General features: G+C 42.0%; 1 protein-coding gene across 3 annotated transcripts in view; it reads right to left on the minus strand.

Annotated features, from left to right (window-relative positions):
- TRIO (trio Rho guanine nucleotide exchange factor) overlaps window positions 1-23496 on the minus strand; it is a 217794-nt gene that overhangs the window by 122679 nt on the left and 71619 nt on the right. For all 3 annotated transcript variants that reach the window (XM_069958561.1, XM_069958563.1, XM_069958562.1), the window contains exons 13-19: window positions 22334-22508; window positions 19572-19767; window positions 17370-17536; window positions 14211-14330; window positions 12840-13031; window positions 5427-5576; window positions 1823-1937 (exon numbers count right to left, since the gene is read on the minus strand). In XM_069958561.1, the coding sequence (XP_069814662.1) occupies window positions 1823-1937; window positions 5427-5576; window positions 12840-13031; window positions 14211-14330; window positions 17370-17536; window positions 19572-19767; window positions 22334-22508 (1115 nt within the window). The remainder of the gene's footprint in view (window positions 1-1822; window positions 1938-5426; window positions 5577-12839; window positions 13032-14210; window positions 14331-17369; window positions 17537-19571; window positions 19768-22333; window positions 22509-23496) is intronic.

Raw genomic sequence — 23496 nt, forward strand, 5'->3', positions numbered from 1 at the left:
TTGAGCCGTGACTCTTTGTACTGTCAGGGACTTCGTGTGTTTAGTCTGTTTTTTTCAACCAGCACAGGTCTAAAAATCTGCCTTCATGAGACTGGACCTGGATTTCTGGTAAGTTCAGCTTTGATTTTTAGCATGATAACAACAAAAAAATAATGACTGTGGTATAATGCAAACTTACTGCACAGTAATTGAGAGGATGGGAAACACAAGGGCTGACAGAGACTGCAGGGAGCAGGAAGGAATGAGCAGGGCAGATGTGAGCACAGTATAGCAGCACTCTCTGTCCGGGCAGAAGGGGGTTACATCTATGAAGAGATTACCCCCACAGTCCTGTCCCCTGATGTAAGCCCCAGCCTGAAGTGGATCTGCTATTATTTGGAAGGTGAGGGAGACTTCCTGGGTCAGAGTACAGACCTGTAGACCTCGCTATACAGACCATGCCCCTCCCCCACTCGCGCTCCCACCCAGTACAGGGAGCTCTTAAACCAAAGCAATGCTCTTAAACCAAGTCATAATTTTGAAGAACTGTGAGCTCTTAAACCAAAACGCTCTTAAACCAAGTTACTCTTAAACCAAGGTACCACTGTATATGCGAAAAAAAGAAAATTAATATATCTCTTTATATTTGGTCCTGCATTTTTTTGTAGGTGGGTTCATTTCCCCCTTTTTTTTTTTTGGTTTGGTATATAGGGTTTGCAGAAGGCTCTTATATATTGGATCATATATAGGTGCCTATCTTTACATATAGGTTTATTGAGAAAGGCATGACTTTCTGTGGAATTTCAGAACAAATTATAGTATTGGCCCATAGCTGTGAGCACATATATGAAGTAGAACTAAATCTGTGCATGGTGTCTAAGAATATAAAAAAAAAAAGAAGAAAATCATATTTTACAGTCTTAGTCATTTTCGTTATATTTTTCAAAACATAAAACAACAGTAGATGTGATATTAGAATCAGAAAACAGTAAGTCCTGTGTTTCCTAGGTCATCTGAGCGCTCACAGAGAAGGCAGCCATGTGATTGATGAACACATTGAGCCGTGACTCTTTGTACTGTCAGGGACTTCGTGTGTTTAGTCTGTTTTTTTCAACCAGCACAGGTCTAAAAATCTCCCTTCATGAGACTGGACCTGGATTTCTGGTAAGTTCAGCTTTGATTTTTAGCATGATAACAACAAAAAAATAATGACTGTGGTATAATGCAAACTTCCTTCATTTCACATCTACTGTTGATTTAGATTTTGAAAGTTATAAAGACAGTGACACTTTAAGACCCCTTTTACATGGGAGGATTATAGTTAATGAGTGTTCCCCACTCATCGGCTGATTTAATTTTTTGTGCGGCCAGTAAAATCATCATTATCGGAGGCACATCTTTCTGTCTAAACAGAGCATGTGTGGATGATAACATATTTAAGTAGACAAAGAAACAATACAGCAATCGCTTGTGTGGCCCAACCGCTTAATCAATCATGTTGCATAAAAGGGCCCCAAGTCCCTAATAATGTTAGCTGTTAGCTTTAGATGTGAAGAAAAACTCAGTAACCTGCCTGCTGAGCATGTTTTGTTCTCTAAGTGCAAAAGTCTTGCCAAAAACTAGTGTAAAGACAGAGGGGCACACTTTATAAAATACCACATTAAAATTATGCAATATGCAAAGATAACATTAAAGCTGTTTATTGTTTGGTATGAACAACCACCCTATACTCGTCTTACAAGACTTTGTCCATGTAGGGCTGCGTGTATAAATACATGCAGTCCTACATGGACAAAGTCTTGTAAGAATGAATCCAAAGTCTAAACCATCACAGGAAACTTGCTTTTTACTTGTTGCTCCGGAGCTTTGACATGGGAAACCATCCCTGGCATGTTTACACTATTTCTATGTAAGTACTTCAAAAAGACATCAGCGTTTCTTCGGGCCAAAGTGCAAGCCTACAAAAAAAAAAAAACACACACACAGAAAAAAAACCTGTAAGCATGTCATACAAATATACATACAGACTAATATATAATATATCTGCAGAAAGTGGGTTAGCTAAAAATTACTTAAAGGCCCTATTACACAAAGCGATAACCTACTGATTCAGGCAAATATCGCTTCAAGTAATAAAGATAACAGAATCAGCAGAGAAGCAAGAAAACATTCACTTGTCAGTTGATAGTCGTCTTTTAACAAGTTTAAACATCATCTGCCATCACCTGTGCATTGCTCCTAGAAACCGATGTTAAAAATGTACTATGTGTACTAGGATGTGTGGAAATTGACTATTTAACTGTGTATTATGTACCTCTGTACTGTATACATAGAAAAAAGCGCTGCGGAATCTGTTGGCGCTATACAGATAAATATATTATTAAAAAATTAAAAAAAAAAAAAAAACTACTCTCTCAGGTAAATTACAAAACAAAGAAGGAATAAATGTAAAGCAGCAATCCTTTCCATTATAGCTGAAATAAAAGACTATAAATTGTACTCATGCTATTACTATAAGCTATTAACTATAAGCTATTCAAAATGATATTCATACATTACTGCTTTTTAAAATGCTGTACCTTTAAAGCGCAACTATAATTTCAGTAGCCAAAAAATGAAATTCCTCAAACAAAAAGCCCTCGTGTTACCCTTTAAAAAGAGCCCTAAACTGCGTTGATAGCTTGTGCGCTCGCTGAGATATCCCCAGTTGTTTGGCTGAGAAGAATAAATTAATTTTTCTTCGGGCTGAGAAAGTGGGCGTGGCCTATCCCTCATCTCCCAAGCTGGGTCCCTCCATTCACTGAGCAGCACCTTAGCAGATGTATCACACATAGCAGGATTAGATACAGCCCCAACATATGAGAGCCACATCTGCTCTCATAACACTGTAGGATAATGTCAGCCATGGAGGTGGGGGCACCTGCTGCAGACATCTGATAGTGAATGTTCTATGTACTATGGAAGGACTACAGCTGTGTTGTGCTGGGACTTGTAGTCCTCCCCTCAGTGACTCACCCACTCTCCCTCATGCAGTACACTGGAGTAATGGTGGCACTGGATACACTTGTCCCTCCATCCAGCTCTTCCCCTGCGCTGCTCCTCTCACACACACACACACACACACACACACAACACCCTCAGCTCTGCTTAGTCACCTCTGTGAGGGGGGAGAACGTGCTGTTAGGAGGTGAGGGGAGGAGGTTTTGTTTATGTCTGTGTCAGGGCTGTTATCTGATCCTCCTGTCACAGTCCGTACACTCAGGACGGATCTGCAGTGAGGGGGCGTGTCCAGCAGGAATGCAGAAATAAGTCAGAGCCAGACAGAGCTGTAAGGGCATAATCAGCCTTATGTATTTAAAAAACTGTTCATTTTAGGTTATTAATGTATATTGCAAAAAGTCTTATGACCTAAGCTAAAACTGAATGGTCAAAATATTTTATAGTTGCGCTTTAAGTATTTATTTTTTTACCTCCTAACTTTTTGTAGGGCTTCCTACTGTACATCTGAAAATATATCATGATAAAGTATATGACATATTACAAAAAGGGCTGTAGTCACTATATATATATATATATATATACATATATATATATATATGTATGTATGTATGTATGTATGTATGTTATACGCTCCATGATCCCCTGGTGTACTCCTGTCATGTCTGTGTCCCCAAGCGCCCCAACAAACCAGTCTCTTCAGTGGCAGCCCACTCGGCCAATCCCATCTCAGAGCCGGCCCCAGTGATTGGCTGAGCAAAAAGTGTTGCAGTGGCTGTGGTCAGCAAGGGACCCACACACATGGCAGGACAACACCGGGGGACACCTGCTGCAACTCAACACCATCATTTTAACACTTCAGCTGCCAACAAAAAAGGTACTTTACAAACAAGAATGAGAAGAAAAAGTTTTAGAAGCCCTGGCCTAAGGTGTGTGGAGAGTTTTAGAGTAGCTGCAGACAAGCCATGTAAGCTACAGACTGCGTTTACATTTTTCCCATGCCTCCTGACATGTTTCGCCAGGCACACTGCCTTTATCAAATAAGCCACTTGATAAAGCCAATGTCTGGGAAAACGTGTCAGGAGGCAGGCGAAGATTTTACTCTCACTAGCTTAAATGGGTAGTCTGCAACTACTTGAACATCAATACAATAAATGTATAGTGTTTTTTATGTACCAATTCCCTTAAAGAAGAAGTCCGGTGAAAATTTTAATTAAAGTATTGTATCGCCCCCCAAAAGTTATACAAATCACCAATATACACTTATTACGGGAAATGCTTATAAAGTGCTTTTTTTCCCCAGCACTTACTACTGCATCAAGTCTTCACTTCCTGGATAAAATGGTGATGTCACGACCCAACTCAGAGCTGTGCGGGCTGTGGCTGCTGGAGAGGATGATGGCAGAGGGACACATGGCACTGGAGGGACACTGACCATCCCTGAGCATTTCCCGTAACAAGTGTATATTGGTGATTTGTATAACTTTTGGGGGGCAATACAATACTTTAAACAAGGGGTTATCCAGTGCTACCAAAACATGGCAACACAACTCTTGTCTCCAGTTCAGGTGCGGTTTGCAATTAAGCTCCATTCACTTCAATGGAACTGAGCAGCAATAACCCACCCAAGCTGGAGACAAGAGTGGGGCTGTCTCTGGAAGAAAGTGGCCATGTTTTTGTAGCGCTGGATAACCCCTTTAATAAAGTTTTTCGACAGACTTATCCTTTACGTGCAGCAGTATGAGGCAACATGAACCCCTCTGCTGCCACCAAAGTTTGTGTGAGGAACTGCAAAACTGTTAAGCGCTGCCTCTTATCGCTTTACAGAGCAGGGTCCAGGATCCCCTGTGTACTGTATATCCTCATATACTAGTAAAAGAAACAGTAGCTGCACTCAACCTTTTGATGCCTTCACAGATTTTCTATTTCATGCAAAACACAAAAAGGGCATGGATTTATGCAGGCAGAGACCAAACAAACAGGGCACAGTCTGTTTTGCGCTGTGTTGAGCTACCACAGACCCTGACTGCCATACAAACGCATCGGACTGAAGGCCTCGCCACCGAGAAACCAATAAGGATACAGTACTGTATACTCTTTAAACGCAAGGTTAGAAATCTGACCACAGCATGTAAAGGGTTAATCTATCCTGATAGATACAGTAGGGGCCCAGCTGTCCGTATGACAGCCTGGCATCCGCTGTATCTATCAGAATAGACCTTTAGCAATCCCTGCACAGGGCCCAAGCAATGCCTTATTCTAGGCATGCCATAAAAAGACAGCAGCCTAGAATAAGGACCCTTAATGATCACTGTGAAAAGGCATATCACCGCTTAAGAGGTTAATATAAAGAATAATGCACATGGGCATATGTCAAGTCCATAAGCATAACTGACATATTTCTTTTTGGTGCATTTATACAAGAAAAGAGGTCTTAAAAAGGATTATACCTTTAGAAAAGCTTCTTTTTGTTCAAGGTGCTTGCTAATCATTGGGGTGACATGGTCAGTTTCTGAGTTTGGTCCAAGTTTATCAGCCCCTCCACACCAGTCTTCTTCTCTCTTATATTCCTGCTCCAAACTTTCAAGAACACTACAAACCTTAAAAAGGAAGAGAAATAAAATTTCAACACATATTTAAGCTACTTTTAAATAAATAAACACTGATCACTAAAGAAAAAGCAATCCCTTTAAAGTAGTTCTGATAGATGTATGTGCTGCTGTACTTAAAGTGTCACGGTCGTTTCACAAAACTTTTGACACATCAGAGAGACATCTCAAAAGTTTGTATCGGTCCGGGTCTGAGTGTTCAGACCTATACCGATCAAGAGATAGAGCCAGGAGACGATTACGCTAAGTCGGACTTCTAAAGGGGCTCTATGGAGCCTGACTGATAAGTTCGACTGATCAAATGACACAGAGCCGGGAGAGCGCCACGCTTTGTGCAGTCTTCTTCTGGCTCTATCTCCTGATTGGTATGGGTCTGAACACTCAGACATGGGCCGATCAAAACCTTTGACATGTCTCTATGACATGTCAAAAGTTTTGTGAAACAACATTTTTCAGAAATCAACAAAATATCAATAGTACAAGCGAGTTTTAAGAAACTCTGTAATAGGTTTTATTAAGCAAAAGAGTTTCCTTCTGTACTCCTTCTGAAGCTGTTTTACTACCCCCCAGGAGAAGCAGGATTTCTGTGTCCATTATGCTCTATGGAGAGAGAATTGGTCGTGGTGAGTGAGCGAGCACTGCGAGGAGAAAAGGCAGAACTGCAAAACATCATCCTGCAATCTTATCTTGCCAAGATCCCAGATAAGGAATGGCCTTTCTGACCTCAGCGTTGAATTTAGCGTTTTATTTGTCCAGGAACTTTGAAAACTGTATAGCTGCTTGTCTGTTCTCCATGCTTATGCATCCTCCTCGACAGGTTATTATGGAACTAAAGAAACCAGTCTTCACTTTGCTCCTCTGTAACGAAGATGACTTTGTCTGATAATGCACATATAAGAAAGGGCGGGGGGCAGCTTTTTGAGTACAGAAAGAGCTTAAAGCGACTCTGTACCCACAATCCGTCCCCCCCAAACCACCTGTACCTTTGGATAGCTGCTTTTAATCCAAGATCTGTCCTGGGGTCCGTTCAGCAGGTGATGCAGTTATTGTCCTAAAAACAACTTTTAAGCCTACAGCGCTGTGTCTAACGGCCGGGGCTTACATTTGTATATGCATTAGGCTGGCACACCCTCTCTGTCCTTCCTCCCAATCCTCCTTATTATTAGGAATGATCCATTAACATTTACTGCTGTTTGAGCTTTGCACAGGTGTATTGACGATCCAGCCCATGTGCCGGGCTACCACAGGTGGGGAATAGGAAGCAATCTGCCTGAAGTATTCCTAATGATGAGGAGGGTGGGGAGGAAGGACAGAGAGGGTGTGCCAGCCTAATGCATATACAAATGTAATCCCCGGCCATTAGACACAGCGCTGCCGGATTAAAAGTTGTTTTTATGACAATAACTGCATCCCCTGCCGAACAGACCCCAGGACAGATCTTGGATTAAAAGCAGCTATCCAAAGGTACAAGTGCTTTTTGGAGGGGTCAGATTGTGGGTACGGCGTCGCTTTAAGAGCCTTTTTGCCTAATAAAATCTATTACAGAGTTTCTTAAAGGGAATCTATCACTAGGTTTATGCCACCTTAAATGAGGGCAGCATAAACTAGTGACAGAAATGCTGAACAGATCGGTGGGCGGAGTTTTCTGCTCCTCATGAATATTGAGGCCTACCGGGCTCATGGACAATAAGTAATCCTCTCCATTATGTAAATGTTATTTAGGAGAATATCTCTTAATCAGCTGCAGAGAACAATGTAGGTGATACATCAGTTTGTTCACCTTCTCTGTCACTAGTTTCTGCTACCCTTAGATGGGACAGCAGAAACCTACTGACAGTCTCTTTAAAATCACTTGTACTATTGATTTCTGCAATTTTCTGCATTGACAGTTACACTTTAAAGTGTACCAATCAATTGGCGCCCGAGGCAGGATATGTTGTAAATAGACTTACAATGCAGTAAACAGTGCTACCAGGAATTCCATCTACCGCCCACATTGGAAGAGGACAGTGTGCCTTTAAGAGCTTTTCAACATACCCTACCGTACTTGACATATGTCAAGTACACTTTAACGGTCAACCATCATTTTGCTTGTGTGACAGGATACTCTTTCAAAAACTTGTTAGGTAACAAATACAAATATTATATATAATATATATGTGCCTGAAACAGTAAGACATTTTTTTTTTTTTTGTAAAAACAAAGCCTTTTTTCATCCCAAAAATCTGTTGCAGATAAGAAAAAGCAGCTAAAGAAATACGAGAAAGAACCTGTAACTTATATTGCAGATTTGGATTGCTGCACGTGTGTGCAGATAAGCTCTATTCAATGGAGCTAGCCCATGTGACATATCACGTTTCATTTTCTTCCACAATACAGATTTCAAAACAGTATGACGTAAAAGGCGGATTCCTATTAAGGTAAATGGCATGTCTTGATGCAAATTCAGAAGTACGCATCCTGTAAAAAGAAACCTACATAAATGGATCACTTATCTGTGTACTAAAATCTCAGCAGATTTATCCACACTCTTTCATCTAAATCTCACTTATCACCTGCGGGAGGTAAGAAAAGATCTAAAGGGCCAGTTCACACTGAGCAATTCTGGCGGAATTTTAAGCAGAGTCTGTGCCACGGACTCCACTTGAAATTCTGACTCTCAGCAGAGGGCGCGTGAGGTCTCCTATTTAATGAATAGGACAGGCAGAACTTGAAGTGGAGTCCGCATGACAGGTTCCACTTGAAATTCCCCCAGAATTACTCAATGTGAATAGGCCCTAAGGAATTGGTCACGACTTCCAGTTTCGTGGTTGGGTTGGATTCACTCCATTAAAATAAACGTTCTACCCAGCTTCATTTATATTTTCCAGACGATTCCTCTTGGTGTTCCTGTCACCTTCTTTAAGGAAATAAAATCCCTTATTATAAATTTTGTATGGGCTAACAAACCCTATAGCTTTAGCAATAATTATTTAATAAGATCTGAGCTCGAGGGAGGATTAGGTCTGACCTCGCACGTTATCACAATTCTGCAATGCTGACCTATATCCTCATATCGCGCATGAGGAAGGAGGAGCCTGTCCTCCGAAACGTCCGCCGCGAGGTTGGATGGTTTGGACTGAGATTGGAACACGCCAGCCTGTGAGCATTGGATTTAGTCCTGTACGAGATACCGGTGTAATGAAAAATAAAAATAACGCAAAAGTCTGCATCTGTGTGAGTATTCTCCTTGATCGTATGGAGTGAACACTGAAAAGCTGCAACTTGAAGGTATTTCTCGCACATTGTACACATCTTTTTATAAGTATCGTTGCTATATAACGGATCTGGTGGAATCCGCTTGATGTGCATGGACTGTTATATTACTCGAGGAGTGCGGTGTTGGTTATTTATTGTCAGACCTATATCCTCCACTTGTTTCATCATGATATCTCCAAGTAGTGAGTCAAAGTGAAGCTGAACGGATGGGGACCCCTTACCGCACCTATTGTGGCTTTCTTCTTCTTATAGACCTGTCTCCTGCTCCTCGCTTTTCCCCACTGTCCAGGTGACAAACCTTTTTAAAAATTTGCTGTATACTGGACTCCTAACTTTAGCTGGGCGTTTCATTTTCACTTTTTTGTGAGATCTCCTGAGAGGCTTAACCCCAAATTTTTGGCTTCTTTCCCTGTTGGAGGGTCCCTGGGCGCCTGGCTATCTTAGGCTAGACTCAATTCCAACTTATTAGAACTGGGTAAATCTGCTACCCTGTATTGTGACGGCACTCCATTTGAGAACACCTGTTGTGCACTGAGAGTAGGTCACACCTGATCTCTCTCCTCTACACACAGCTACTGTAGGGGTGGGAGCTCACTACGCGTTACCTGTTTATGGGATTGGGAGAGAGAACTGGGGTCCCCCCTTGAGACTTCTGAGTGGATGCAGGCTTGTGTTTTTCACTCACAAGTCCTCTGTCTCCTGCAGGAAAAGAACTATAAGCTGTTGTCTCACTAGTACCATATTCCCACTAAGCTACAACGGATGTTCCCTCTTACCTCTGCAGCATGATGGAGATGTAGAGAAGAGAGGGGGAAGCACTTACATATTTGGTGGACATGTAAACTACTAGTCTCCCTTTGGACTACCCTGAATGACCTTTACACACAGGTCAATGGGGATACAACACGCTGGTCCCCTCAAACTGCTTTCCTCTGTCCTCCCAGGTCCCAATACTACGCAGAAAAATGGAAGAATGGAAGCATTATGCTCTAGACTTGCTTATGGAACAGAAATACAGTAAACTATGGTGTCCTGGTTATGGTTCAGGGATTCAGCAGCCTTTCAGGCTTGGCTGGCTTCCCTTTCTCTGTCCTCACTGAAAACTAGAGGGCTCTGAGGTGGATACATCAGTCTGTTCAGTTTCTCTGTCAATAGTTTATGCTACCCTTAGATGGAACAGCAAAAACTTACTGACAGAGTCTCTTTAAAATCACTTGTACTATTGATTTCAGTAAAGAAAAATTAAATGACCTATCATTTGGCGACCGAGGCAGGATACTTTGAAAATACACTTACAATGCAGTGTACAACGCTACCAGGAATTCCATCTACCGTCCACATTAGAAGAGGACAGTGTACAGTGAGGACAGTGAGCACTCCAACATATCCTGCCGCACTAGCCAAATGTCAGGTACACTTTGAACGCTAACCATCATTCTACTGACGTGACAGGATACTCAGGATACTTCAAAATTAGTGTGCACCTAAAGCGAGCAGGGGACATAATAGTAGGTGAGTGGGACTTTTATATATACTATATATTAGCTTTTATATATACTATATATTCTTGGTGACTTCACCTGTGTATGTTGCTCACTGAGCAACTTCGATTTTGAGTAGGATTTTGCCTGTTTACATTCAATTTTGTGCTGCTGTTTATTATATTGCTTATATTGCTTACTATACGGTGGATGTTGCCTGTATTGCCACAGTCACTTTAGTCTTTATTAAACTTTATGCATGTGCAATATATGACTTCATAAAATATTTTTTATTGTCCCCTCACTAATTTATGTATTTGGTTCTGTTTCATTCCCTTAATTTTTATGTATTTTTAAATAAGAAACATTTGAATAAAGATTATAATTATATTTATGATTGTCCTGCATCTTTTGTGATCCCTTGTGGAGCTTTGTTTTGGTTTGGTATATATTCTTTTGTGCGTTTAGGACTGAATCATTTGGGTATTTTTTGTTTATGTAAGTGTATTACAATACGAGTCTATGCTGTTTCTGGCAGTTCCGTAAACCGATCACTTTAACCCCTTCGTTTTTGCGTTTTCGTTTTTTCCTCCTTGTGCTTAAAAGGCCATAGCACTTACATTTTTACACCTACAGACCCACATGAGCCCTTATTTTTTGCGTCACTAATTGTACTTTGCAATGACAGGCTGAATTTTTGCATAAAGTACACTACGAAACCAGAAAAAAATTCAAAGTGTGGTGAAATTGAAAAAAAAAAAACCAACGCATTTCTTTTATTTGGGGGGAATGTGTTTTTACGCCATTCGCCCTGGGGTACAACTGACTTGTTATGCATGTTCCTCAAGTCGTTACGATTAAAACGATATATAACATGTATAACTTATATTGTATCTGATGGCCTGTAAAAAAATTCAAACCATTGTTAACAAATATATGTTCCTTAAAATCGCTCTATTCCCAGGCTTATAGCGCTTTTATCCTTTGGTCTATGGGGCTGGGTGACGTGTCATTTTTTGCGCCATGATGTGATCTTTCTATCGGTACCTTGATTGCGCATATACGACTTTTTGACCGCTTTTTATTACATTTTTTCTGGATTTGATGCGACCAAAAATGCGCAATTTAGCACTTTGGGATTTTTTTGCGCTGACGCCGTTTACCGTGCGAGATCAGGAATGTGATTAATTAATAGTTCAGGCGATTACGCACGCGGCGATAGCAAACATGTTTATTTATTTGTTTACTTTTATTTATAACCTGGGAAAAGGGGGGTGATTCTGACTTTTATTAGGGGAGGGGGCTTTTTACTTATAACAATACTTTTTTTTTTTTGTTTACACATATACTAGAAGCTCCCCTAGGGGACTTTTAGTATATATACTTTGATCTCTCATTGAGATATTTGCTGTATAGATATACAGCAAAGATCAATGAGATCGGCACTCGTTTGCTTTCGGCTGCTGCAGCCGGAAACAAATGAGTGCCGAGCCGGGGGCGGCGCCATCTTGGACGAGACCCCGGCCGGCATCAGACAGGGAGATCGCTCCTCCGGGACAACGTCCCGGAGGAGCGATCTCCGCCACTAGACACCAGGGAAGTGCTGCAGCCGGTAATCGGATGCAGCTGTCATGTTTGACAGCTGCATCTGATTACTGTATTAGCGGACACGGCGATTGGACCGTGCTAATACCGGCGGTCCCAGGCTACAAGCGGCACCCGGGACCGCCGCGGTTTAGAGTGGGGTCGCCGCGCGGCCCCGTTCTGAACGCCCGCACCCGCGCGAGGACGTACAGTTACGTCCTCGTACGGGAAAGGGTTAAAAGAGGGCTACGTACCTGCCAGAGTTCAGAAAGAGTATCCTGCAGTATAAGGGAAGCATAATATGAAGCAAAGTGCACTTTAAAATGAGCTCTGAGGTGGACCCCCCACACCACACACACACCTTTTTTTTTCTTCTTTCACCTTTTTTTTTCTCTTCTTTTGAGCCATACCTTCTGTCTAGGTATGCTTATAAAGTTTAAAACTCAGTAAACTAATATACTCCATAAGCTAGTAAGGTTTGTTTTGAGTTTGTATTCTCTTTTATGTTGAAGATACAGCATTGATTGTTGGTACTTGTGCAACATTAAAGTATTAAACACCCCCCGCCCCCGATGTTTGCATTACATGACTATCCTTTGCTTCCTTAATTTTTCCATTAAATACTGATTGAACTATAAAAAAAAAACCTATGAGACCTGAAAAAAATATATACATCAGTAATTATTAATGCTGTAATTCCTGCCAATTTGCACTTCAGCCTGGTATTCTTTATATAGCATTGACTATAATATTAATTTAAATGTGTTCAGTTACTACCAAATCCATTTCTAGCATCATTCAGGAAGTTTGTCCTCTTAGGGATGCAATCCCCATAGCCTCCATGGCACAAAAAGATCCCAAACTACAATAATATTTACACAGAAATAAACGTGTTTGTATTTTTATACATTATTTTTTTATTATTACATACCTGTTCTGAAGTTTTATAAAAAGCTACAGAGGCATTTACTAGTTTCAAACGATCTTCCATTTTCAGCATAAGCTGTTGCCAATGAGAGGCAACTTTTTCGGCACAATCCCTAATCATATCCATATCATAATGATTGGCTTGTAGCATGGCTTCAGCTTTATGCTGTACCTGCAACGCACTCTGATGTGTTTTCTGAAATGGAAAAATGGAAAAGACTGAATCACCACCACCACAACATTTTCAGACTTTCACCAATCTCCATATGTGCTACATACAAAACAATTTGACACACTAAGCAAACAAATGTAACTTAAAGGGGTTGTTTACTTTTCTATGAATTTTCAGAATAGGTAGCTAATATTATTTATCCCTGTTACTTGCTTCCACGTTCACCCTCAGTGCTGCAGGACCGTCCCTTGTTCCTATCCATCCATCCATAAGATAGTTGGGTGAATCATGTCTCATACTAGTCATTATGCATCCTCCAGAGGAATACACTGCTTACCACTGCACATTGGTGCCAGCAGACTATATTTTCAACTTAGGGTCCTATTAGGCAAAGCGATATTTAACAAACGACAGCAAACAAGAGCTGCTTGAAATCATGCACCAGATTATACAGAATAGTCGTTCGTTACTACAATCGTTTACTCCATCTGGACCATGCAAATATACAAACGATGTGGAATTACAGTGAGCGATTAAAAATGATTTTAGGTTCAGTTCAAAAGATGCAACACACAAAAGGTTTTTTAATGTTGTCTGCATTCACACTAAATGATTATCCCTTAAATTTGGATAATCGGCCTGTGTAATAAGGTCCTAAGCTCTACATCCTTTGAAGGGAGCACATGGGGAATGGTATGCTCGATTAAACCAAACCTAGCAGAAAATACTGTGTAATTTGGCTAAAAGGAGCTATCAAAATATATAGTGAAGTGATTTACCTACATAGATGCCTTGGTCAATGATGACTATAGCATCTAGACAAGCAAAAAAGCCACATGGTGGTAACTGCAAGTGTCCGATTACCCAACAGTAATGCTTGTCATTGCTTCATGGCAGCAGGTAGCCTTCAGATGGCCATTTTGTCTGCCATGGTGGCTGAACAAAATAGGTAGCGTTTCTGGGTTGGATTCAAAAGACCACAAGGGGTCTTCATGTATGTAAAAGCCATATTTTAAAAGCAGGTGCATGTTATTACACAATATTGGTGCAAGTTTCAAATTATGTAAGAGAAATCCACCAATCAATTTCCAACAATGGGAGTAAACTAGCAAAAAATAAATAAATAAAAATAGAATAGGCATATGATGATATTGTACTCTAAACCACACACATTTACATGAGGATGACTGGAATGATGCTTACCTCTATTGCGTGCTGAAACTGTTCATGTTCCCTTTGAAGTTGCTCTGCCTCTTGCAGAGAACTTGCAGTAATTAGACCAGCATTCAGCATTGATTCACCATTTCTAATCCAACCAAGAACCTAAAACATGCAAGTTAAAAATATAGAATACTGGGGGAAGATTTACTTTTATTTTTCTTTAAACAACATTTTATTGACAACACACAAAAATACATTGAAAATCACAGCATATGTAGACACAAAATCATATAGGATAATCTAATAGCTATAATAACATTAAAGGAAACCAATCAGCACGATTGTGCCGATATAGCTCACAGCGGCAACCAATAGATCTCTAAAGCAGCTCCTCTACCATACCGGCCATGTGTACAGCGTGGATGTGAATGACCCTCATGGTGGCCAATAAGGGACAGTTCAAGAGAACAAGTTTTCTGCTCTGTAGTTCTTCAGATTACCAAACCAGGCCCCCTGATGCGTCAGACCCCGGCTGCTAATGCAGTAATCCTTGTTTCTCAGAAAACACTGTGGTCCCATTAGTGATTTTCAATTAATCTTATCAGCAATACCGACAAATACACACATATGGAAGTTTTTTTCTCAATAATTCGTGGCTTCAGAATCTTGTGAACAGGAATCCTAAACCTTCAGCAGGTCCAAATATTTGACTCCAGATGCTGGAGTCAAGGCCCTATACCACGGGTCGTTTAGAGGAGCAATATCGTTCGTATTCGGCCGATATCGACCGCTACGAACGATATTCGTCCCGTGGAATAGAGTGCAACGATCAGCCGACATCGTTCATGTCGGCTGATCGTTGCAGTCGCTTGTTTTTCAACATGTTGAAAAACAAGCGACTGATATAGCAGCGATCTGCTGCCGTCGCTCCGTTGAATAGGAGCATCGGCAGCAGGCGCTGCTGTATCCTATGGGCTGCCCGGACGATCAGCGATCCCCCGGGCAGCCCCCCCGCAGCTCCCCGCCGCCCCTCCCGCACTCACCCGCTCGCTGACGCCGCGTTGAATAGCGGCGGCAGCGAGCGGGGAACGAGGAGCAAACGAGCGCTAATAGCGCTCGTTTGCTCCTTCGAACGACTCGTGGAATAGGGGCATCAGGAAGGCAGCAATAGTGCCATTTATTAGAAAGGAGAGCTGTCTCTTAACCAGAGAGGTACAAACAGGGGAAAAAGCTCTTCCTGTTTAGTGACTATTCTGCGGAGGTTGCCAAAAAATAGATTTTATGGCCCCGAGATTTGTAGTAGCCATCTTGAAGGCTTGGAGTAATGCTGCCTTGTCAGCAAAATTAAAATATGCATTGATGACCTGACAGGGATCTCTGGGCAACCAGTTTAAAGGAAAACTAACAGCATGGAGCACAGATATGAATATATGTGTGCTGTCGGATTCCCATTACCGATCACAGGAGTAGTGCATCAAAACCTTCCAAGCTGCTCTGTGATACAGCGTGTTCCTAAAAACATTACCTTTATCTCAGGCTGACAGTGTCACAGAGGAGAGTCTGTGACAGTGTCAGCGCTTGCCTCGGACAGAATCAGGCACCTACTTGCCATGCTGCAGCCATGGTAGGAGTGGATGTGCGGTCTAACTGACAGTCATCAGCAGTAGCAAACACAGAGCACACTCTTGTTGCCTTGCAGGCACCAAAATTTTAAGTCCCCATAAGTTTAGACATTACAATGCAATACGTTTTGGTGTGTTCAATAGTGCCAAATGACCCATAAACATGGCTGGTGGAGACATGGAAGAATGTGACATGGTTTGGAGAATTGCGATTCCCTGATTTCCCCTACAATGTTGACTGCCATCCCCAAGGCCCCTATCACACACCCCAATTACTTTGGTGCTCGCTTACTGAGCTATATTCAGCCAAATAAATCAGGCCGCAAGGGCTGCACAGACATCATTAGTGATGTCTGTGCATCCCTGCCCTTGAAGTTATACATACCTATCCACACTCCCTGATAACCTGCTGGCTTTGGCCTGCTCCCCGAAATGTCTGAAATCACAGGCCGCTCAGCCAATCACAGGGACAGTGTAGCGGCACTGTCCCAGTGATTGGCTAAACAGCCTTCCACTTTAGACAGTGCCAAGAGCGGGCCGAAGCTAGAAGGACGTTAGAGAGCATTGACAAGTATGTAGAAGTTTATTTTTACATAGTCACCAGCCATCGACCACATATCGCTATTACGAATGTTACACATTGTTTCATCAGCTGATTGTTGTCTCTATTACATCTAGTGATAAACGACTTATTCGGATGATTATCTCCCTGTTTAATAGGGCTGAATAAACTTTCCAGAAGCTCACTATTTTTATGGTTCTGTGGTAGAACACCTTCTTAAAAAGGTACATTAAAATGATGTACCTTTTTGATGTTTATCCATAGTGTATACTAATCTTCTATGTTATTCATATTTTATTCTTACCATCTAGCCTCTATCTTTGCTCCAGCAGTATTCTAGCTTTGGCGAGGATTGTTGGTAATTGATTTATGCATGTACATTTCTATATATTCATGTGTTTCGGTATTTGTATAAATTACTTGCCTGGGCTTAGAAAGGTCCACTTCTAGTTTTTGGTGTGTCCCATCACCGCACCCCCTTATCCTGCCCTTGGACTGCGATCGGCTATACCACAGTTTGTTCACTTAAATTCCCCTCTGTATCACTATTGTATTGTATTCTATTGTATATATGCTTGATAAAGGCCTTAACGGCTTTAATACCAGATGCTGCTTGATTCACTCATTTCTTCTTATGTAACTGCATGCATCCACCCCTACAAGCTTTGTACATAGACTCTATTCAATAGTACTATTGGTTTCCTGGTTTCTCCTAGTCTACAAGGCCAGCCAGGTTGGACAAACAAAGAGCGAGGAGAGAAGCATGAGTGATCGTCTCCTCGATGGTTCTACTGTTCATTTGCGGTCTGAACACTCAGACCCCAACCAATTAAAACGTTTGACATGTCTCTATGACGTTACAAGTTTTCTTTTTTTAATTAACCAGTAGGCTTTAAAGGTTTTCATTTTCTTTGCAACTTCATGTTTATTAACTAACCCCTATTTCTAACCCCTCCTTCTACTCCACCCCCAAGTATAATCTCAAGCCCCAGCTCTCCATCTCCCGTCTTGTCATACCTGTTTTACTTCAGCTTGAAGGTGACGCAGCTGAACACATTGCTCTAGATGCTTTCTGTGTTGCTCTGCTGACAGATCCAAATCCTGTTGTTTTTCATGGAGAAATTCAAGTAAATCTTGCACTCGGGTAGCCATGTCCACATCTCTGTCACATAGAAGGTCAACTCCTACACAATAATATACAAAGTTTAAGACATCACTGCAGATTAAAACAGTTGTCCAGGGAGCAGAAAAAATATTACCTTTTCTCGCTCTCCAGTGTTCCATTTCTGCCCCAATGTTTGAATTATACCTTTCAAGACAAGAGAATGTAGGTACCGTATTGCAAAACCACACCCACATACGAGGGACAATAGCCAAACAATATTGAGGTGAAACAGAGCGGCTATTGGACATCACCCCTCTTCTCATCTCAAGAGGTTTCCAGGAGTGCAGAACAGAAGTGAAGTGCCAGGAAGCGAGAAAATTATTTAACCTGCATGTACTGAAGCTTTACATGATGCATGTATCTCATGTAACTCAACTATAGTGCAGAAATAGATTACTGGTAAAGAAACATGGGAGCCAGGAGGATAATGTATGTAAAAGCTGGTACAGTATTTATAGTTGTATATGTGGATGCATTTTCTTAATTATCACATAGGCTATAAGTGCTTACTCGGGTATTTTCATCAATACACAGCTAGGTACCGGGGGAATACAATTTTTTTCCTCCTCATGTTTAAAAGGCCTTAGTGCCTTTGCATTTTTTCACCTACAGACCCACATGATTCCTCATTTTTTTACTGAACCAATTTTACTTTGCAATGAAAGACATAATTTTCCATAAAATATGCAGCAAAAATCGGGAAAAAATTTGCACTCTCTGAACCGTCCTAGCAGCGACAGGGCGTAAAAATAAACCCATAGATGTTAAGATGTTAAAGGGAATTTGACAGCTGCAATTTATATTGCAAATTGCTATTATTTAGAGAGCCGATAGATCAAGGCATGGTACCTTTCATATATACAACCGTGCTTCCAGGATAGAAAGGAATGTTTTTATTCTCTGGTACAAGGAGTCAAAGAGGCTTTCACAAGCTCATGATCTCTTGAAAGCTAGAATATCTCCTCTCTTCCTTCTCCATGCTGGATTGACATCTGGAAGCTAAGTTCCAAGCAGAGTCAGCTATGGGAGGGAGGAGTAGGGAGGTGTTACAGCTTTGTGCAGGAGCTCAAGAAAGCCTCTTTGACTCTTCTTACTAGAGAATAAAATAATTTTTCTACATTCAGGAATCACACAGTGATATATGAGAGGTACCTGATGTCTCCCTGACCTAACAACTATCTAAACTCCCTATAACATGGGGCGACAAAGGAGCAAACGAGTGCTGTAAGAGCTCACTTGCTACTTGTCCCTCACTCGCTGCTGCCGCTATTACATGCCCATAGAGGATAGTGGCGGCCTGCTACCGCGCTCCTATTCCTATCACAGTTAAAAAACAAACGAAAGCATCACTCAGCCAACATCGTTCATGTTGGCAGATCAATGCCTTCTATTACACAGGACAATTATTGGCCGTAACAGCTGATATCAGCCGAATATGGACGATAATCGTTGTAATGTAATAGGGCCTTAACAGGGTCAGCAGTTTGGAATATAAATAGTAGCTGACAGATTCCCTTTAGATATTGCTTTTTGAGGAACTTGTAAATACTGGGTTTTAATAAGATTTACATAGATTGATCTGCTGCTTTCTTGTGGATATGGATCGAACGTCAACAAAATTAGACTGAGTGCAAGCAAGATAAGACCTTGATACACTAGTCCCACCTTCGATATCCAGAGAAAGTCACATCACACCTCACAATTCCTTCAGAAGTGGTTTATTATAAATGTGTAGCACATCTAACATGGAACTACATTTTAGCCTCCTCCCGAGACCATTGAAAATGGTCTCAGAAGAAAAATGAAACGTAGCTCTATATTAGATGCACTGCAATTTTGAAATAAACCAGTTCTAAATGAATTGTGAGGTGTGATGGGACTTTCTTTGGGCATATTAGAAGATATACAGGCAAAGAAACACAGATATAGATATATATGTATGCATGGGTATAAGACTTTTCCAGCACTGGGTGGTACTGTATATTAGGATATTAGCACAGGACACCATCCATAACAACTGTATGTGAATTAATAAGACAAAAATATTTTAATACCTGATGACTGCACCTCATTGACATACTGGAGAAGTTCTTGCCCTTGGTGGATCACGTCAAACGTCAGATTATTCATAGTAAGTGCTTTGTCGGCATGGTGCTGTAATCGTTGTTCAGCAAGGGTGAGGTCCTCTGTGTCAAAATTGTTCATTTGTAAATTAAGTTCTTCATTCCAGGACTCCAGGTCTGATATTATCTACAATACAGAAGGAGAAGATGATGCCAGGCCATACAGACAGGAGCAGGGAGTGGTAAAAGTTGTGTTTCCACACTGTATTTGTTCTTAAAGGGGTACTCCGGCACTGATAAAAAAAAAAACACACACACAATCAATCATTAACATAATTTTCACATTTACCATCCCTCCCGAGTCTGTCTCCGTTTGAATTTCCCGCTGTTTGCAGGTCCCTGAAGCTTCAGTTGGTGGCTTCATTTTTTCTTGACTTCCTAGTTTGGGCTTTCCCATGACGCACTTTGTCTACTGTGATGTCTAACTGACTCTGTAAAACTGTTGGCTTACATCTTGCTCAGCCAATCAGAGTCATCTGACAAAGAGAGGCTGGCTTAACAGGGCTTAGACCAGCCTCCCTCTTGATGATGTCATAGTCACAAAATGGCTGCCACAGAAAAGCCTGGGGTCAACAGTCATTAGGTAAGAATGAGTTTACTTCACTTTCTGGTGGGGGATTGAGGGGGGGGGGAAAGATAGGGAAGGGGGGCAGATAGGTCATTGTGATGTGTTTCAGTTACTGGGAAAAAGCTTTTCGCTGGAGTACCCCTTTAAAAATATTTTTTATATTTAAAGAAAAAACATGTTAAGTACACAATAAGTGAGCACAACCTTTCAACACTTTTTGGGCATGCTTCCCTATTGAGCTAGTAGCTATGGCGGGTGTATGCAGAAGTAGGGACCTAGATTTGCCACTAAGGCACACATCATGCTGTGTAAACAGGGGATGTGAGCCCAATAATGATAAAAGAAAACTGATAGCACAGATATGTATATAAAATTTGAAGATCACAAGCATCACTCTATCCTTACATCTACACTGCTTGTGATCTATTGCGACTTTTCAAGTCCGGCAACCATGTAAGTCTTCAGCCCCCGCCTCCTCTAGAATCACTTACAGCCAGAAGAGTCAGGGCCTGAAGATACAGTCGGTGGCCAGACTGGAGGAGACGTGCCGGATCACAAGTAGTACAGATGTGTATATATTGCGGCTTGTGTTCTTTAAACTGACTGCAGAGATAAATATATCTACGCTGTCAGTTTTCCGGGCTACACGAACGATACAAGAATCATTCGCGCAGCCTAGGCCCCTCGATTTGTCTTGCTAATCAGTGCTCATTTGTACATCAGTCTCCCAGCACCAGGATATCCATAGGACCACAGTGTGAGATAACGTGTTGCTGCAGGAGCAAGCGTGGAGACAGCGACTTCACTTCCTCGATGCAGCTGCTCCCGCTTAAATGGCACCTCACCCTACCAACAAAACAGGTGCAAGAGCTGCATACACATCCATACCAATGAAAATATATCTCTCCCACAGTCACAGGAGATACACAGAATCAAAGGAGCATTTTCTTGCACATCTTCCATTGTAGTGTATGTGGTTGTGCGTAGAGCTGGGCCATAATGGCAAAAAAAGAAAATCTCGATTTTTTAAATTTTGGGGCTGATTCTCTGTTTAAATCTCGATTTTAATTAACTGAAAAATTTTCTCGCAGCGTCAGATACTATTTTAATGACGTTTGAGACAACAACTGTATTGCTTCCCATTGCAACAATGCTCCCCCTTGTGCGTAGGGCAGACTGGGGGGGACTGAGGGGGACTGAGGCAGCTGGAGGTGACTGAGGGGGACTGAGGGAGCTGGGGGGGGGGGACTGAGGAAGCTGAGGAGGACTGGGGGTGACTGTAGCAGCTGGGGGTGATCTTGATGTAGCAATAAAATAAACTTTTTATACCCCACTAGACTGCCATTAAGGGCTTTCAAAAGATATTTAAAATAATGCTGGCAGTTTGGAGAGCACAATTGAAATGGTTAACAAGCCAGCATAGCCAATTACCACATTCCCTAGCTGCTGGTTGATCTACACCGCACAACACCAAGGGCATCCCAACCATCTTGTCACCATACTAGACAGCAGTATCAGGGGTTGGCCCAGGGGGGAAATAAAGGTCCACACCATCAACCATAACTATCAAGACTCAGGTGTAGCCCCCCCTAAAGCCTCTACAGCACCGGTGTCAAACTCAGGCTCTCCAGTTCTTGCAAAACTACAATTCCCATCATGCCTGGACAGCCAAAGCTTTATCTTGACCTGTTTGGCACAGCCAAAGCTCTACAGCAAGCCCTGTGCCCCCCCCCCAAGCTCAGCCATCTCAATAGTTACCTTGTCTCTTTCACTCCGCAGCTCTTTACCTCCTGATTCCGCGGCTGAGCGCTATACACAAGGATAAAGAGGCCCAAGCCATCTACTGCCAACATCATCTCACCATCACTATCCCCTCCAGCTATCTTCTATATACTCGCCTGCTTATTGTCAATCTAACCTTTTTTCCCAAAATAATTGTTTTTGCAAATTATCACGTATAGCAGAATTGGTCTCCAAATAGGAGTACAGACAAAAGCTGTCAATTTTAAATATTCTTTTCCAACAAATATGTTTCTCCCAAGAGCTTTCCCCAGATGATCTGAACTGACTACCTTCCCAAGTAAGTTGCCACCAAGGAAAATAAGAAAGAAAAAAAAAAACTTACATCAATTGCATCTCTCTCAAAGATGCGCAGCTGAAGGAAAAGTTCAAGTTTTACTTTTCTTTCTTGGAAAAGCTCCTCCATCTGAGATTGAGCTTCATCCAGCTGCTGAAGAACACTTTCAATGTGATTGATAGAGCTGTTATGTGGAGTCTTATTACTGGAAATTGCAGAATCCCTTAAAAACAAAAAAAGGAAAAAAAAAAAGCATGTTGTTTTGCAGAATCAAAAATTGTGTTAAGCATATATGTTAAAACAATGGGTGCACAACCTGTGACTGCGCCACGCTGTAATAAACTAGCCGTGCGCGGTGCTGTCATTACAGAGCGGCGCATATCAATACAGTTCTCCCCGCTCTCAGCATCCTGTGCGTGTTCTGTGAGAATACAGCCTAACAGAGACCACTATGACACTCTAAGCCACCATCGTGACAATGATGGCCTATGGTATGTTAAGTGGTAAGAGCATTCAAGGGACATACGCAGAACGGGAATGGTGAATTGAAAAGATACCATATGTGACATTGTCGCCTGAAAGACATAATGTGACAATAAATTTTCCATCTTCACGTTTCTGTAAAATTGATAACTTTCAGCATTTCAGCCATTTGCCTCCTATGTGCTCACCTGTACAGTAGTGAAGCTGTCTATGTGAGCGTGCATGTGTGAGCGTGCATGTGCCGTCTGTGTGAGCAGTCTGTGCGAGCGTGCATGTGTGAGCAGTCTGTGCGAGCGTGCATGTGTGAGCCGTCTGTGTGATCGTGCATGTGTGAGCTGTCTGTGTGAGCGTGCATGTATGAGTGTGCATTAGAGATGAGCAAATGTACAGTAGTAGCGAAATGCTTCGCTATGCTTGGCCGTCAGCCGGCTGCATTTGAGCTCTGCTCCAGGTGTCTGGAAAATCTGGGTACAGCTCTGGGGAACTTCTCCCAGGATTGTATCCTGCTTTTCCAAACACCCGTAGCCAGGCCCGCTTCTGCCATGAGGCGGAATGAGCCTTCCACCTCAGGCGGCAGATTTTGCGGTCCGGCATGGGGCGGCATTATGTCCCCCCTGCTGTCATTTTTGTTAAGTATCACTTAACAAAAATGACAGCGGCCGCTCACCTGTCCCGTCGCCCGTGCTCTCCACATCCCGTCAGGTCCCGCGATGTCACCCTGCAGCTGT

Source organism: Dendropsophus ebraccatus, chromosome 2, assembly GCF_027789765.1.
Source record: "Dendropsophus ebraccatus isolate aDenEbr1 chromosome 2, aDenEbr1.pat, whole genome shotgun sequence".
In the NCBI taxonomy this organism is placed as follows: domain Eukaryota; kingdom Metazoa; phylum Chordata; class Amphibia; order Anura; family Hylidae; genus Dendropsophus; species Dendropsophus ebraccatus.